The sequence below is a fragment of the Musca domestica genome, unplaced genomic scaffold, assembly GCF_030504385.1.
Source record: "Musca domestica strain aabys unplaced genomic scaffold, Musca_domestica.polishedcontigs.V.1.1 22, whole genome shotgun sequence".
Taxonomy (NCBI): Eukaryota; Metazoa; Arthropoda; class Insecta; order Diptera; family Muscidae; genus Musca; species Musca domestica.
In genome coordinates this window covers 740,980-759,382 of record NW_026712262.1, presented here as the reverse complement: position 1 = coordinate 759,382, position 18,403 = coordinate 740,980, and the positions used below count along the sequence as shown (strand labels likewise).

Below are 18,403 nucleotides of genomic sequence, written 5' to 3'. Positions count from 1 at the left end.
TTACGAGGATAAAAAACTCCAAAGGGCCTATTACGGAAGATCATAAAATATATGCATAGTCATAGATGACTCTCTTATCATTCCAATATGGGAACATCTGCATCAATGTCTTTCCGAATCCAATTAAATTTATCATGAACCTTAGGCTGAAGTTTGGAATTTTCATCTCTGGCTTATATCCAACATTGGGTAGGAAAACCAAATTTTGATTCTCATCTGTCTCTCCAAATAAATAATATTTGGAAGAGTTTTTTCTAGTAGCTTGAATTATTTCTGAAAACTGTTTGAGATTTATTTTAAGACCTTTTTCGAATTTGAAGCCAATGACTACCTGAATATAACATTGGAGACATCGCTTCGATAAAATGGGATTTTTGTGCCCTAAAGAATTTGTTAAAATAATTTTTGTGCATATAAGGCCGGTCCACAATATGGGTTCCGAATATATGGAATATATTCGGGTTAAATAAGTCCTACCCTTCAAATTTTCGTATAGGATAAAATTTCCATCCATTACTTTAACATGTTTTCATATGTCAAAAAAAAACACTCTTTAATTTCCCCCAAAAAACGTAAATGAAAAAATACCATTTTCTCTTTGTGACTACAACCAATGACAGCCATTCAGGCATTCCACAACAATGCGCCCAGCTTTCTGAGGTCTTTAATTTTAATTAAAAAAAAATGTAACAACAAAAAAAAACATCGAAACGATTTATCCATTATTATCAGCAATTAAATGAAATTTATAGCATTTTGTTGCATCCCCCCTCCGACACGTTTGGTATTTTTTTACTCATCATCCCTGTTTTTATTGTTATTGCAGTTAATTGACAACAATAATGGTCAGCTCAACATTGACAACAATTGCTGCTGCTCCGGGACAAACAACAAGTGGCATTAACAATTTGCATTCAACAGCCTCCAGTGCATCGCCCGAACGACGTTATCACAATACAAACGCTTCAGCCAACAACGCCAACACCTCCAACGTCAATGAAGCCACAAATCGTTCCCTATATTACCAAGCGAGTAGAACATCATCATCGTCCGGCCAGAACACCTCATCGACAACATCGCCCAACAACAAAGCCAACTTGCGCTCATATTACTACAACAACAGTAATCGCCTAAATGCCAACAATGATGGCCACAACAAATTGAATGGCAACGATAGCGACAACACAGCGGACTATCAGCAACAGAACCACAGCCTAACATTCTATCAGAGAGAACAGCAGCAGCAGCAGCAGCTGCATCATCATCAGAAATATTTGCTGAACGGCAAGGTGAATGGTGAAACCACAAAAACCGAAACAGCCAACAACGCCGCCACAACGTTAGACTTGTCACAGGCTTTGGTAAGCAGCTCACCGCCAATAAGCGATCAAATTTCACTGCTCTTCCCCAAGTGTAGACCAAAGTCAGCGGTTAGTCAACACCAGCAGCAGCAGCAGCAGCTACACCACAACCAATCGTCGCTTTCCCCCAGCTCATCATTGGACCAGCCAACAATAGATGCTAATTCAAACTGCGACAAAGAGGATCAATTGTCGAACTCAAAAACTCAAAAGCATCATTCCAGCAAAGTTCCTCTAGGGCAGACCAACAACAAAAGTGAATCCGGAGAAAATAGAGACAAAACTAGTCATTATTATCGCAGTGTGAATATCATAACTCAATCGCCACCACCACACAGTGCTTCGTCATTATCGTCCGAATCATTGTCATCGGTTACACCCAGAATCTCCACAAATCCATTTCTCTGCAATCAGCTGCTGGCGCCCGAAGAGGCCGAAGAGCCACAAAACACACATCGCAATCTCATTGAAGACGACGACGACCACAAGTTGCGCCAGCCAAACGATCACAACGAAGACGACGAGCTGCCCGTGCCCATTACCGCACCCTTCTACTATCACACCAGCACCACCAGTCCCAAGACCAATACTCCACGAGAGAAGACTCAACGCCAGCATAACGACACAGAGACGCGCGAAATGCCGCGGAAACGCTCACAATATGAGCGGTATCATCACATGAATGGCCAAAACTACCCGAATGCTGAGAAATCTTACAGTCATGGTGGGCCACCTGAGGCCAACCCAAATCCCCAGCAGCAGCAGAATGGTCATCCGAATCAAAATCCCTTTGTAAAAGACAATTATTGGGAGAATGCGAGGCAAACGTCGCAGCAACAGAGCAATAACACTCCCACAAGTACGGTATTGAATTCACCCGAATATGCTGGGGGTAATGGAGGCAATGGCCTGCCAGAAATGGAACATGTTCGTTCTCAACATCGCCGTTCCATGTATCAGCAGGACCAGACGGGCCAACAGACACCCCAACAGCAGCAGCAGCAGCAGCAACATCCAACTCAAAACTCATCCACAACCTACATGAACACACGACAGCACATACGTCTGGGACGCAGCCCCAACAGCGAGTCAACCTCCTATTCGGAGGCAACACAAAAACGCAACAGCTACAATTCAGCCCAAACACAGAATGTAGCCCCACAACATCAAAATGTTGCCACAAAATCCTATGGAAATTCTGAAACCACGGCTGGCATGAAAACCCTAGCCCAACATTATTTGTATGGCAGCAAGACATCACTGCAGGATCATGGTTCGGCACACAGCGATTGGTCGGAGAAACGGGACGCGCATGAACGTTCCACCACCCTAATGCGTGAGCGTGAACGGGAGCAGCGTGAACAACGCAGCAAAACTGAACGTTATATAAATGCAGCGCTCGTCCGAGAATCGGTGGGTGAACCCAATTCACCGGCAACATTGGAATTGCGTGAACGTCGGGAACGTGATCGTCAATCGTATCCACAGTCCCAGTCACAAATGCAAAAATATCAGCAGCAGCAACAACAACAAAAATCTTCACATCAATATAATCATCAGCAGAGGTCGCAGCAACAACAGCAGCAGATTCAACAGCAGCAGCAACAACATAATCAATCACATCGTCAATTGGCCGAGGATCGTTTGTCCAGCACCAATGAAGTGATATTCGATGATATAACCGAAAGTTGGCAGAGTGAGTAGAGATTCTAATTTTTTTATTTGCAAAATTCTAGAGATGAAGCAATTCTAAATGCGGAAAATCTGATCGATTTTTAATTTTTTTCTACCTTTATTCCGGGATCCAAAAATATTAGTCTAGTAAATAAATTGTCGATCTACATATTTGCTACTTTTCGGTTCTAAAAAAAAACTGATATCTAAATGGGTATCATTTGGAACCTTATGGAAATTTTTAATTTAAACTGCTTCCAGATCAATGAAAAAATTTTGTATTTGTGTACCGGAACTTGCCAAAATTGAAGCAAATGTGCTGATATCTCTTGTGGTTCCAAAGTTTTTAGTGATAATAAGTAAAAAAAAAACAACTAAATTCGGTCGAAACGACTTTAAATAGTCTCCACAATTTGGAAAGAACTTGAAACTATCGCTTAAATGAAAACCGTAATATGGGAGGTACCGTTATATGTGGGCTATACGAAGACATGGACCTGAATAGATAATTTTCTGTCGTAAGTTGTAGTACCATTACGAACTTTAAATACGAAAAATAAAGAATAATGTAGCTCAAATCATTAAAATACCGACCAACTTTTTCCTTTTTTTATAAGAAGTAGGTATTTTTACCCTGATTTCGGAACACCACTTTGGAACTGCCGGAGTCCAATTTTATAGAGAATACGGGATAAAACGTTTTTATTAACGTACAGCGTCATATTCGGTCATAGTCATATTCATATTTGTTCCCGGATTTTCGGGTCAAAATTCCGTCCCTCAAACAAAGTATTTTCCCTTAGCCTTGGTTAGATAAAGAAAAGAGAACAGTTTTAGTAATTGTAGTGATGAATGATCCACGAAGAGATTATCGTGTCGTCTTTATCCACTTTAGTCTTCTGGCTAAATGAAGAATAACTGCTGGCTCGGTTCGGAAGAATGAAGACAATTCGTGCAGAATTTGCTTACCCATACGCAACTGACTGGCACCAATAAGAATTGGACACTAGCAGACTAACTGCTCCACCGTCTCAGTTTCTTCCTCGTTTTGACAAAAGTCTACAGTATTTAATATCATCGCCTTCCTACTTAGAAGCCCTTATATTACAGTGACTTGTGATATATCCCACCTCAAGTTTAGGGTCTGATTATGGCATGGAAATGAACAACCTTGATCTCCTTTCAGAGATCACCGGTCATATTTTCCTGGAAACATTATAACACATTCAATACAGCCAATTTTGTTGAAACTCGGAAAAATGACATAAGAATGTTTTCACCGAGCTCTCAATCACTAGATCAACTGACTCGGATCCATGTCTTGCCAATTCGTCTGTGGGTTCATTGCCAGAGATACTGCAATGACGGGGAACACAACAAAGCTTAAAGAACGACTTAATTTTTCCAGAGCATTCCTGCACTCCAGAACTGCCATAGATTTAATGGTAAATGAATTTAGTGCTTTCAGGGCCGCTTGACTATCGACGTATATAGTCACCGGACCGTTTAGTTCATTGTTCCTATTTACAGCAATTCCATGACTTTTTGACAGCAAAGATCTCTGCCTGGAATGCGCTACAGTTGTTGTTTATTTTGAAGGAGTTGTAAAAAGTAAAGATGACTTTTATAGGGATTTATCTAGAGAGTGTCAGCAAACTAGGAGCTGACCAGTCAGCTCCTATAGAGTTTTCCTATAGAGTTTTTGTAAGATTAGAGTGAGATTAAGCCCCTCGATAATCCTCTATCAGTTTAGTCGTTGTTCAAGTACAGTACCGAGATACTTCATCCAGCAAGTGAGTCGAAAACTCTGGGAGTTTCCACTTCCTCGCGAAAATAGCGAAATCCGGTTTAGAGGGTTCATGCAAATTCCATTACCACGTACCCATATTAATAGTTTGCCAAGAGCTCTTTGCATTAGACCTGAGACCACAGACCGGTTTGTTCCAGGTCCTTTAATATATAATTTATCACCAAAAGCCAGAGTAGTGGTGATAAAGCCCCTCCTTGTGGAGTACCCACAGTAATCGATAGCCTGACGGAGCGCTCCCCGATGCGTAAATTTATGATTCTACTACTAAGCATAACATCTATGCACTCGGTAAAGAGAAGTGATATACAGAGTTTTTGAGAGAACCGTGAAATTCCTTAAGTGTGTCATTGTCCCCTCAATGTCAGATAAGGCTGCCAAAGTGAAACCACATCCATTGAAGTTTTCCTCTATGTAACCCACAACGTAGTGCTGCGCTGCTTTAACAGATTTGCATCTCAAGAAAGCGTGTTGAGCAGTTCTTATCGAGCTTTTAGGTAAAAAGATATCTGATCTGCAATAGACGCAAGCAAGATCACCTCCAGAATCGACACTGTTACCGTCGATGCATGCTGTAACATGGCCGGAATAACACCACCTGGTCCTGGGGATTTGATTGGTTTCAAAGTGTCAATAGCCCACATGGTTTTGGGAAGAGTTACAGCCCTGACAATCAGGTTCCCATCCTCAGCCGCACAGTGCCGATTACGTCGATTTATCTGTCGACCACTTCTCGCATCTGTGAAATTCGGAAAGTGAGTGCTGGCTAACATATTGAAAGTCTCTAGACCAGTTAATCAACGTACCATCATCCCGCTTTATGCTTTCAATGGATTTAAAATCCTTTGAAAGGACTTTACGGAATTTGGAAGCTTTATTTAAATTTTCCATAAACTCAGTGAAGCAGACCCATGATTTCCGTTTGGCCTTCTTGACGTCATTGCTGTACTTGTTGAAGGCAACCTTATATGCCTCCATCTACTTATTTTCCTAAGACTAGCTAAGTGTTTCGACCACCAAACTGCTTGGAATTTCTTGCCAAGGAAGGTAAGCGAACATGCTTTCTCATAGCAATCAAGCTAGACTCTTGTTTGGAAATTATCAGAGCCATCTACATTCGAAGCTGAACATACTCTGCGAATTTATTGCATCAAGCCTTGCTTGGACTCCTATTAGGTTGTTTTATGAAATCTCTCCACAGAGATTTGGGATTTCATCCACCGTTGGTTCGAGAAGAAACATTCAGAGGAGACTTTGGAAAGCTTCAGTATTTACTATATACACAGTGAGATGAAAAAACTGCAACCAACTTCAGACTGGTGTCATTTCTAAGCCACTCGTCCGACAGCTGTTTACAAACGTACAAAAGCATTTTGGTGAGAATTTTCAGAAAAAAAGTTATTCGTGATGGAATTCAAGCTTTCTTTACATTTTGATGGAAAACCACAAGTGGCTATCGTTAGGGCACTCCAGCATTTAAATGTGAATAAATCTTTTGTGTCTCGTACCTTGGCTCGTTACCGTGATACTGGTAGCGTAGCCCGACGACAAGGAAGTGGACGGAAGAACACAGCAACATCAGAAGAAATGGTTCGGAAAGTAAATAAGCGACTTGATCGAAACCCGCGTCGCAGCGACTTGATCGACCGAAAAATGGCTCGTGAGCTGAACATATCGCAATATTCCATTCGGCAAATATTTAAAAATGAGCTCGGGGTAAAGTCATTGTAATTCCAAAAAGTGCAAGGACATACACCGCAACTGAAAGAAAATAGACTCAAATGAGCTAAAGAGCTGTATCGCCGCGTTGGCCGAAAGTGATGAACTGCCGAATTTGGTTTTCTCTGATGAGAAAACATTCGTTGTCCAGCAGTTTGTAAACAAACAAAATTATCGTGTTTAGTTGCCAAAGAGGTCCGCTGAAAATGTGCACCTCCAGTTGGCCACCAGAACTCATGCGCCGGCCATGGTGATGGTGTGGGCCGCCATAACAGCCGATGATCGCTCTCCGCTCCTTTTAATCGACCGTCAGAATAAATGCCGAATATTATCGCCAAAATATACTGGAGGGTGTATAGCTTCGGCACGCAAGCTTTTTGGCCGCAGACCTTGGACATTTCAACAGGGCTCAGTACGCGCCAACCAAGAATGGTTACATAATGAGGTTCCTCACTTAATTTCCAGCACATAATGACCACCAAATCTCCGGATACCAATCCGTTGGACTATTGTGTCTGGAGTATTTGGGAAAGCAAGGTTGGCACTAAAAAAAACCAAAGTGTCTATCACCTCAAGCAAGCGCTTCGCCGGAATGAGCCAAAATACCGCAGAGCAACATTCGGACAGCGTGTGACCGTTTCATTGGCCGCTTGACGGCCATAATTCGTGCCAAAGGTGATCAATTTGACCAAACTAAACTTGTTCTAAAATTTGATGCTATTTACGACATTTTTGCTTTCATTCAATAAAATTTAAAGAAATGTTAAAATTATGGCGTTGGATTTTTTTGTAGTTTTTTTATCTCACCATGTATAAGTCCACGTTTTACTATAAGCTCATATAACGGTAGCAGCAGATATTCGTTTGAATACATTTACTTTTTTTAAAAGGTTTTTTTTATCAATTGATGGAGATTACTGAAAGTTCGACCCATCTGAACTTAATTGTTTTTCTTTTCTCTGTTTATCTTTACTGATTTCTGATTTATACGTCAGACTTGAAGTGTAGGTATATTCTGGGACCTGTAGTTAAATTTTATGGCGAAAAATTTTCTAAAATATTTTTATCTGATTCTCACATCTGATCTCTGATCATTATGGAGTTCTTGTAATACAAAAACATTTCCCGGATCTTTGCTAGTAATATTATGGAAGGTACTAGGCATAGATTCCCAGGAATTTTTACTCGAATATTTTCAAAAATGTAAAAATGGACGTAACTTGCCTCTGATACACGTGTCTTATATTTTCCTCATAACGTCGTTTTCGATATTTTATTTATATCCAGAATTTTTCCGCCATGCATGTATATGTATGCCTTGCCGATAAGAACATCAATTGTCTATTGTATCACTGTCAAGCTTTCTCTCTCTATCTCTCTTTGTCTTTGTTCGCCAGTTAATTCACAGCATGTGTTGTCAATTTAAAAACTGATGACGTACAACAGAAGCGATTATCTAAGCCAAACACCTTGAATCTGCGGGATACAATTTTGGCTTTGTTTCGCAAAGTCGTAAATGTTTGAAACGTGCCCGCAGTGACCGCCATGGATTTATACGCCACAATTGATATATCTTTTAATGAAAACGTGTTGGCTGTTTTAGATGCAGGATGGCAATGCACAAAGGATTGTAGTTTGTTTCTGCTGCTACTGCTGCTGCAGTCGCAATATGTCCTGATTGTGGTCTCAAGAAATATGGCAAAGATATGTGGCTGACAGACACACACAAGGAAACCGATACAGAAATGATGATAATGCGAATTGTGTGTGGATATTGGCATTTTGAAATGGATTGTCATGTTCGGACAGATGTGAATGAAGGTCAAGGATAAAAGAAATGTGTAAAGGATTTAAAAACGACTTTTTAGTTTGTTGAAATTCCAACAAAATTTCGTCGGAGATGTGGCAAAAAAGAATAGAGCATTTCTGGTAAAGGGGTTGTACCCCTCTAAGTTTGACATATATGTTAGGGTATGTCAAGTTTGGACTTAGTCCATTTTCATACTTGTCCTATTATTGACAAATATATTAGAAAGCCCCATGTTTGAAAAATAGACGAATTACCTCGCTTTATTACTTTGAAAAAATTGATCTCTTGTCATGTAAGATCAGGAGTGGCCCGTTTTTGTCTATATCATACCTGATATAAGTCTTATATAAACAATACAAAGCTACAAGTCAAAGTTTCAGTCACATTAAAAATTATCTGAAATATTGAAATGTTCCTCCCGATTTCCATTTAAAACCCGACCTTTATACACTCCACCATAGTTAGTCATTCCGTTTGTAACACCTCGAAGTATTCATTTTAGACCCCACAAAGTGTACATATTCTCGATCAGCAAGAAATTCGATGTCGATGTTCATCCGTCTGCCCGTCTGTGAAAATCACTCCAGCTTCCGAACGAAATGAAGTAAGTTGATAAAATTATACCCAGATGTGTATTAGGTCTGCAGGACTTTTGGTATTGAAAATGAGCTTTATAGGTAAGATAATTGCATATGCAGGTCCAGGTCTTCATATATCCCCCATACAACGGCCTCTCTCTCTCTCTATATATATATATATATATATATATATATATATATATATATATATATATATATATATATATATATATATATATATATATATATATATATATATATATATATATATATATATATATATATATATATATATATATATATATATATATATATATATATATATATGTATATATATATATATATATTGGGTATTTTGATGATCCAATCGACATTTTTTACCAGAATGGTTTCAAAAATACTACAGTCTATGACAAAAAAATTACACATGTAGGGCTTCGTATAGGCCCCATACAATGGTACCTTCCTTTATTCGGTATTTTTGCGATTTTAGCGACATTATATTATATATAGCTACACCGGAATTGTTTCAAATTTCTAAACTAAGTTTCTAGTAGGTACTATAGCTTATGAAAAAAACGGCATATGCAGGTCCAGGTCTTCGTATAGCCCCTAAATAACGGTACCTCCCGATATTCGGTATTTTGATGTTTTCGTCGACATTATTCTCTGGAATCGTTTCAAATTTCCTACTTGAAGATCTTAATTGGTATTATATCCTACGACAGAAAATTGTCTATGCAGATCCACGTCTTCGGTATTTTGGTTATCTTGGCGACATTATTCATTGGAATTGTTTCAAATTTGTTATTTGAAGTTCGTAACGGACACTACAGGCCCCCGTCTTATAATAGCCCCCATATAGGAATTCTCCCTATATACGGTATTTTTACGATGCATATGCAGGTCCAGGTCTTCAACGACATTATCCTCCAGATTTTTTTCAAATTTTGCATTTGAAGTTCCTAATGGGAACTTTCGGAAATACGTAATGGGTACTGCAGCCTATGCCCAAAAATGCAGGTCTACGTCTTCGTATAGCCCCGGTACCCCACGATATTCGGTATTTTGATGGTTTCAGCGAAATTTTTTTCTGGAATTTTTTCAAAATTCGTATTTGATTTTTCTATATTTGATATCCTACGATAGAAAATTGCCCATAAAGGTTCCTCCCTATATTCGGTATTTTGATGATTTTAGCGACATTATTCACCGGATTTGTTTGAAATTTCATACTAGAAATTCAAAATAGGTACTACAGTCTACGACAGAAACTTGCATGGATAGGTCAAGGTCTTCGTATGGCCCCAATATAACGGTAACTCCCTATCTTCGGGATTTTTATACCCTCAGTCATATGGCTAAAGAGGGTATATATAATTTGACACGGACAAACGTAACTCATCGAAAACCCGGTTTTAGACCTTAGGTTTCTTTGGACCAAATCCGATTCAGGACATTTGAAGTCGAACATTGTAATATTTTTATCAAACTTAGATCGAGATCGTAGATGGACACTCCTTCTGGTACCTCTTCCACAAAAGGTAAAAAATTTTCAGAGAAAATAATTCACCTCATAGAACAATAAAAGACCATCCGATTTTTTCCAAACTTTACAGATCCTAATATTTTATTTGTGTTTGGTCAGGTGTGAAAATAGCCAATATCGGCCAACTCCATCAAGTACCTCCCCCACAAAGGGTCAAACTTTTAAATAACTACAACTCATATAAAATGTGAAATAAGAGTCAAATTAACTTCAAATTTTGCACATCTCAATGTCTCTACCAACACAGGATCTGGTGTATATAACGGATAGAACGGACTACTCTTTCTCGTACCTCCCCACAAAGGTCAACATTTTTAATAATTGTATCGCATATAAAATGTGAAAGAACAGCCCGATTGTCTTGTTATTTCGCACACCCCAATATTTTTATAAAAATAATATCTCGAGTGAAGATGGGATATAGCGGACCACTCCTTTTGTGGTTATCAAAAGGGTCAACATTTTGAATAATGATATCGCTTACAAAATACGAAATAATTATCCAGTTGATTTCAAGTTTCGCACATCTCAATATTTCTATAAACATAAAAACAAGTGTATAAATGTCCACCCCATCTGATGCCTCCCCCATAAAGGGTCAAAATTTTTAATAATTATAACTCTTATAAAATGTAATATCAGAGACCGATTTGCTTCAAATTACGCATCACAATATTTTTATTAAACCATTAACGCCGACGGGTGCGAAAACGCACCACCCCCTGCAAGAGCAAGGTGTAGAGATAGGGGGCTGAATTTTTGTGCGCGGAATATGAGTGACATTATGGCATCCTCCACTAAGTTTCAACATTTTTCTCCTACAAATAAGGGAGCCGGCGTTAATGGGTTAACCAAAAGAATGGTGTGAAGATGGCATATATCAATTTACTCCTTCTGTTACCTTCCCCACTAAGGGTCAAAATTTTGAATAAAGAATCCGATTACTTTCAATCTCGACACATCCTAATATATCTATCCACACACTATCTGTTGTGAAGATGGGATATATCTGCCCACTCCATTTGGTACCTCCCCACAACGGGTTACATTTTTGAATAACCATGCTGTTAAAAGAACGGAAAATGAGCATCAGATTCTTTTCCAACTTAGCATATCCTAATATTTTTACCAACACAGATTCTAATGTGGAGATGGGGTACATCGGTACACTCTTTCTAATATCTCTCTTAGTTTTTTCATAATTATATGTCTCATCGATGAAAATAAGTCAAAAAAATTTATCTTTGCATATCTCTATATTTTAACCAACCAGAGATTCAAGGATTTTGAATATCTATAAATTATACACAAATTCCTTCCAAATGGTGAAGGGTATTAAAAGTCCGGCCCGGCTGAACTTTACTACTTTTGTTGTTTGCTCCTTATTAAATATATCCCACCCAAAATCCACTTCTTACCTTGTCTCCATGGTATTTGCCAACATCATCCACTTGTCCTTGCAGGAGGGCTTTCTTTCGCCATATTGACACATAATCAAAAAGCTATTTTGCATTAAATAGATATACTGCAATCTTTCTTTTTTACCTCCCTGAGGAGAGTAGAATGCTGCCACAGTAATTTATCATCAGCACCAGGCGAATACCACCAACCGATGTAACTACTAATGACCAATCTGTCTGTCACGTTCATATGCTCAACAATTACCACAATTCGTTCAGTGGGAGGGGAAGGGAGCGGGGCATTGCGGCAGGACAATGTTGACAATTACATTCTGGTCACCGTCACCCCATGTCAAGGACATAAATCCAATGGAAGATAAAACAAAACACACATGCACACACGCCAAACGAAGATAATTAGAATTATAGCATCACTTTCATGCAGTGCGGGGCTTAAGATTTCATTTTTGCAGGTTATGGGTTTTGAAGATGTCTGGTCGGGCAATTTAATGTAATCAATATAATTGGGGTTGATAGAAATCAATTTTTTCACATTTAGGCACACATAATCTGTCGAAATTAAATGGAAAACATTGCCGAAACGTAAAAAAATGCTTGAAATCGGAGTTATCCTTACTAGGGGACTATTCCAAAAGGTGAACCGATATGACCCACTCTATGTGCCAATGATTCTGGATATATGCCAAAGATCCTTATCAAATTTTAAAACTTTATCCTAAATATTGCGAAATATATCTATAACTATAGGGATGCCTTTGTATATGGTCCAAACTATACAAGGACCTTAACAACATTTGGCCAAAGAATCTGAAACTCCTTTGAAGTTTTGATGCAAAAAATATTACTATCGGGTTCACTTGGTATTTTCCTTAACCCAGACTGGTTATTGTACGGAGACTTCATAAGAAAAATTGTAACGATTCGGAAAAACTGCAATTTACAATATTTATACATATATCTTTTGTTCAGAGACTCATGTTGAAATTTGATCCAGAATAATTGTTAGTTTGACGATTTCTCCAAAAATGATGTATAAAGGAAGATTTTGACTCGGATTGGATACGTATTAAATTGACAGTACAAAAAACCAAAAACATAATTTTCACTTGTAATACAAACATTTCGAATCTAATTTTCATAAGAACCATTGTACCTAGATATATAGTTTATTCTGAGATCTCTGGTAAAATTTTGTGTAGAATATTTCTCCTTTTTACACTTTCCTCCTAAAACGTAAGTTCATATTACTTTCAGGCCTCAAAACGATGAGTCCACTGAAAAATTGATCAAAAAATTGGGAAATATTCTCGGTTTTTTAATACCCTCCACCATACTATGGAGGGTATATTAGCTTTGTCAGTCCGTTTGTAAGTCCTCGAAATACTCTTGTCAGACCCAACATATATTCTTGATTAGCGTAAAATTCTAAAGCGATTTAGCCATGCCCATCTGTCTGTCTGTTGTAATCACGCTATCTTTCGAAAGAATTGAGATAGAAGGCTAAAATTTTGCACACGTGTTTATTTTTCCAGTAGGCAGGTCAAGTTCGTAAATTGGCCATATAGGTCCACGTTTTCATATAGCCCCCATATAACGGTATTTCAAATTTGGTATTTGAAGTTCGAAATGGATACTACAGCCTAAGACAGAAAAATGTATGTGCAAGTCCACGTCTTCGTATAGCCCCCATATACCTCCCAATATTCGGTATTTTGATGATTTTAGCGTCATTACTCACCGGAATTGTTTCAAAGTACGTATTTAGAGTTCGTAATGGGAACAACAGTCTGTGACCGAAAATTGTCTATGCAGGTCCAGGTCTTGTGTGTATAGGCCCCATATATCAGTACCTCCCTATATTCGGCATTTTGACGAGTTTTGGTACAATACTTACCGAAATTGTTTGAGATTTTGTATTTGACGTTCGTAATGGATGCTATAGCCTGTGACAGAAAATTTTAGCTACATTATTCACCGTTTATTTCGTTTTCGAATTTGAATATTGTGATGGCTTATGACAAACAATGCCTATATTGGTCCACGTCGTATAGACCCCAATTTAACGGCTATATACGGTATTTTTAAAATTTTAACAGAATTTTTAACGGATTTCATTTTTTGAAAATTTCCAAATTCGTTCCATATGTTGGAGGTGGTTCGGCCCGACCGAACTTACTGCTTTTTAACTTATTTTTTTAGAAAATTTTTGGACTGCAAAGGTCATAGGGATTTATTTTCTTTAGTTAAAAAAGAATATAGAATGTTTCGTCATCCTTCTAAAATTAGGATTTCTCGCAGATTTTGGCACAAACTCACGCAAAATACGGATTTAACCCCAATATGTTTTGTTAATATATTAATTACTGGCGTTTAAGAGATATTTAGACTCTTGACATCTTCGTAGAATTTTATGACAAATAGTTTTGTAAATTATTTTGAATTCTTGCTACCCCTTTTAAATGGAATTTTTAACCATATTTTGAAAAAAGAACCAAACAGACCCCTTTGTTAACTCTCTTCAGGGTTAAAATTTGCGACCGAACTATCCCACGTATTTTTATCTGCAGTACTGCCAAATACACTGTATACGTAAAATATACGGCTTTCAAGGAATCTTAATCCGATAGAATAGAGTTGGAGAGAGAGGGAACTTACCCCTATATTTATATTACTTTTGCGATGTACACTTTCAAAACGTCGATACATGTGTCTTCTTTTTTAGTTCTTGTTTTATGTTTTATGTTTCAAGATTTTTTACTATTACTCAAGTTTTTCCTTTTTCGGAGAGAATAATAGGAAAATATTTACCTTTTCACCAAAACGTCTTCAAAAACTATAATTCAGAATTTTACCGCGTATATTAGTAGGACCATTGTACAATAGACCCGCATCCAATTTTTATGTCCAAAATCATTCCAACGTCTCCATATTTAAAGACTAGAAACTAACAGTGACTTTCAAAATTTCAGTTCGATCCCTTCACCCAATACAAAATTTTGTAACATTTAATACGCATATCCAAAGAATTCTACATCTTTCCATCCTAGACAGCAACAATGATCGAAAATTAGTGCCATTTAGAACTTTTCGTATAAATATAAGACGCATTTCCAAACTACCATCAAATCTCAAACAAAGATACGATCAGTAATTTAAATATCAAATCTCTATTAGTACTTTTCGTGCAATTACAGTGCACATTTCCGAAACCACATCCATATATTAATAATATACACCAACAGTGAAATCCTCTATATCAAATATGAGGATTTCAGCTCTAGTCTTACATCCCATACCAAATTTAGTACTATTTAGTACTTTTCATACAATTTACTATAATAACATTTCCAAAACCACCTCCATATCTTGATTCTAAATACCAACAGAGACCTCAATATATTAAATTTAGGGATTCCAGCCATGTCGTTTCAACCAATACCAAATTTAGTAACATTTAGTACATTTCGTACAAATATAGAGCGCATTTTTAAACCACCGCCAAATCTCAAACAAAAATACCATCAGTAATCTAATTATCATTTTTCAGAATTTTATCTCTATCCCTTCACCTTATACCAAATATAGTACAATTTGGTACTTTTCATACAATTATAGTAGATATTTCAGGAACCACCTCCATATGTTCAAGCTACACATCAACGTTGAATTGTATCTCTATCTCTTCTCTCAATACCAAATATAGTTCCATATAGTACTTTTCGTACAATTATTGTACACATTTCATCTCCATATGTCCAGGCTGCACATGAACATCAACCCTAATACCGAATTTCAGATTTCAAGCACTATCTGTTCACCCAATACCGAATTGTACGAAATATAGTAATATTTAGCACTTTTTACATTTGTAGTACTCAGGGTTATATACAAAAAAACTGCAACAATTTTTACCTTTTTTTTCTAAATTTTATTGAATGAAAGCAAAAAAATGTCGGAAATAGCATCAAATTTTAGAATAAGTTTAGATTTGTTCGAATTGGTCACCTTTGGCACGAATTATAACCTTCAAACGGCCAATGAGAACGTCACACGCAGCCTGAATGTTGCTCTGCGGTATTTTGGCCCATTCCCGACGAAGCGTTTGCTTCAGGTGATCGACACTTTGATATTTTTTAGTGCCAACCTTGCTTTTCAAAATACTCCAGACACAATAATCCAACGAATTGGTATCCGGCTTGGTGGCCATTGTGCGCTGGAAATGAAGCGAGATACCTCATTTTGTAACCATTCTTTGGTGGCGCGTGCTGAGTGCGATGGTGCTGAGTCCTGTTGGGATATCCAATGTCTGCGGCCAAAAGTTTGTGTGCCCAAGGCTTTAATACACCCTCCAAAATATGTTCGCGATAATATTTGTCATTTATTCTGACGCTACGGTCGATTAATACGAGCGGAGAGCGACTATCGCCTGTTATGGCGGCACACATCATCACCGCGCCCGGCGCTTAACTTCTGGTGGCCAACCGAAGGTGCACATTTTCAGTTGACCTCTTTGGCAAGTAAACACGATCATTTTGTTTGTTTACAAACTTTTGGACAACGAATGTTTTCTCATCCAAATTCGGCTGTTCACCACTTTCGGACAAGCAACTCAAAGCAACTCGTTAGCTCTGTTGCGGTATAAATTATTGCACTTTTTGGAATTTCAATGGATTTACCCCGAGCTAATTTTTCAATATTTGCCGAATGGAATATTGCGATATGGCAGGATTCAATCAAGTCGCTTCGTTTCTTTTCGAACCATTTTTGCTGATGTTTCTGTTTAAATGCTGGAGTGGTCTAACGATAGTCACTTGTGGTTTTCCAGCCATATAAAGAAATCACAATATCACGCTTGGATTCCATCACGAATAATTTTTTTTCTGCGGAGTTCTCACCAAAATGCTTTTGTACGCTTGTAGACAATATAATGAGCTGTCGCTAAAATAATTTAAACAGACGTCGGACGAGTGGCTTAGAAATTACAGCAGTCTAAATTTGGTTGCAGTTTTTTCATCTCACCCTATACAAAGCAACCTCTTTATACAAACAACCATAAACAGGGACCCCAATACAAAAATTTCAAATGCCAGCTTCATCCGTCCACCCTATACCAAACTGTTCCAAATTTGGTACTGGTTAGTACAATTCGCACACATAGTACATAGTTTAATACGAATTTCCAAACCCAGCTTTATCACACGCCTACTGACCAAGACTGACCTTCGTGCAAGATTCTCAAGATTCTAGCTTCAGCCATTTCGTCTGGGCGTTGATTCAAGATCAGTCATTTATTTCACTACTCTTTTATATATCTGACAGCTTATTGTGACAATCAATCGTAGGCCAATGGTTTCCGAATCAATTTCAATCTCTCATTTCAAAAGTATTAAATTTTTCGCCAAAACTAAGAATTGTATTTCCCATCCCTTTAAAGCCTGCCGAAGAATAAAACCATTACACCAAATGAGTAATCCAACCAAATTAAAAAAATGAACCAAACAATGCCCAAAGGGAGGTAGGTCGGCGGCAACTAAGTATGGCTGACTGGTTAATTGAATGAAATTAATTGAAAAATCTTTGGACAATATGTTCGTTCAATCGTTTTGGCCATTCCCTTGGCCGTTGGTGGTGTGTCTGTATTTATCAGATGTTTGAGCCGCAACGGCGGAACATAGGAAAATAACTGATTTTCCTTGGTAAAGAACAAAAGCAATGGCATTGCCAACGACGACAATGACAACATGTTGTTAAGTGATTCTCTATAAAATTTCTGTCTGCTCGCAACATATGGTCGTGTACAATGTGTGCTGTCACCCCCGCTACGCCTTTTGTCCCTGTCCAATGTTTTATAGTTATCTGTTTATAATAGGTACAAATAAAAATGCCAACAATGTGTACATATGCCCTGTTTGAATACGTGAGTGGATCTCCTTTTTACCGTGCAATACACAAATGTTAGGATAACTTTTAATACAAATTGGGGTCTGTATAAATGCAATACAGAAACAAATTATGAAAAATAATTATACTTTTCTTTCGCTATTCATAATTGGCATAACGGCGGCTTGTTTAATGATATGAAGGTGTTTACATAGTCATTATTTTTTTGAATATATTATTTCAGCTCATTATGAATTGTATTGCGACATCCTCAATAAGATCCCTATATTCAACTTTTTGTAAAACAACAAAAAATCCCCATTATAAACGTACAATCTCGGCGTTTTGTAACATTCTCTAACAAACAGCCAATTTCTTCTCAAAACGATATTTCTGTTTCTCTCTCGTTTTTCTGGCAGTTTCTTACATATTTTTTGTTATAAAAAAACAAAAATTTTAGGGAAAAGTAGGGGAAAATATAGTTGCTCCTAACGCCAAAATATGAAATCGGCTGAATATGATATATGAGAACTCCACCTTAATCTCAATTGAGAGTAGGCTGTAATGTAGTATGATGATCTTAATACCTCATAATAGGACCATT

General features: G+C 37.7%; 1 protein-coding gene across 3 annotated transcripts in view; it reads left to right on the top strand.

Moving 5' to 3' along the window:
• Positions 1–18,403, top strand: part of LOC101899342 (probable serine/threonine-protein kinase DDB_G0282963) — a 548,840-nt gene that overhangs the window by 487,690 nt on the left and 42,747 nt on the right. For all 3 annotated transcript variants that reach the window (XM_059122912.1, XM_059122910.1, XM_059122911.1), the window contains one exon: positions 827–3,057. In XM_059122912.1, the coding sequence (XP_058978895.1) occupies positions 843–3,057 (2,215 nt within the window). In that variant the 5' untranslated portion in view covers positions 827–842. The remainder of the gene's footprint in view (positions 1–826; positions 3,058–18,403) is intronic.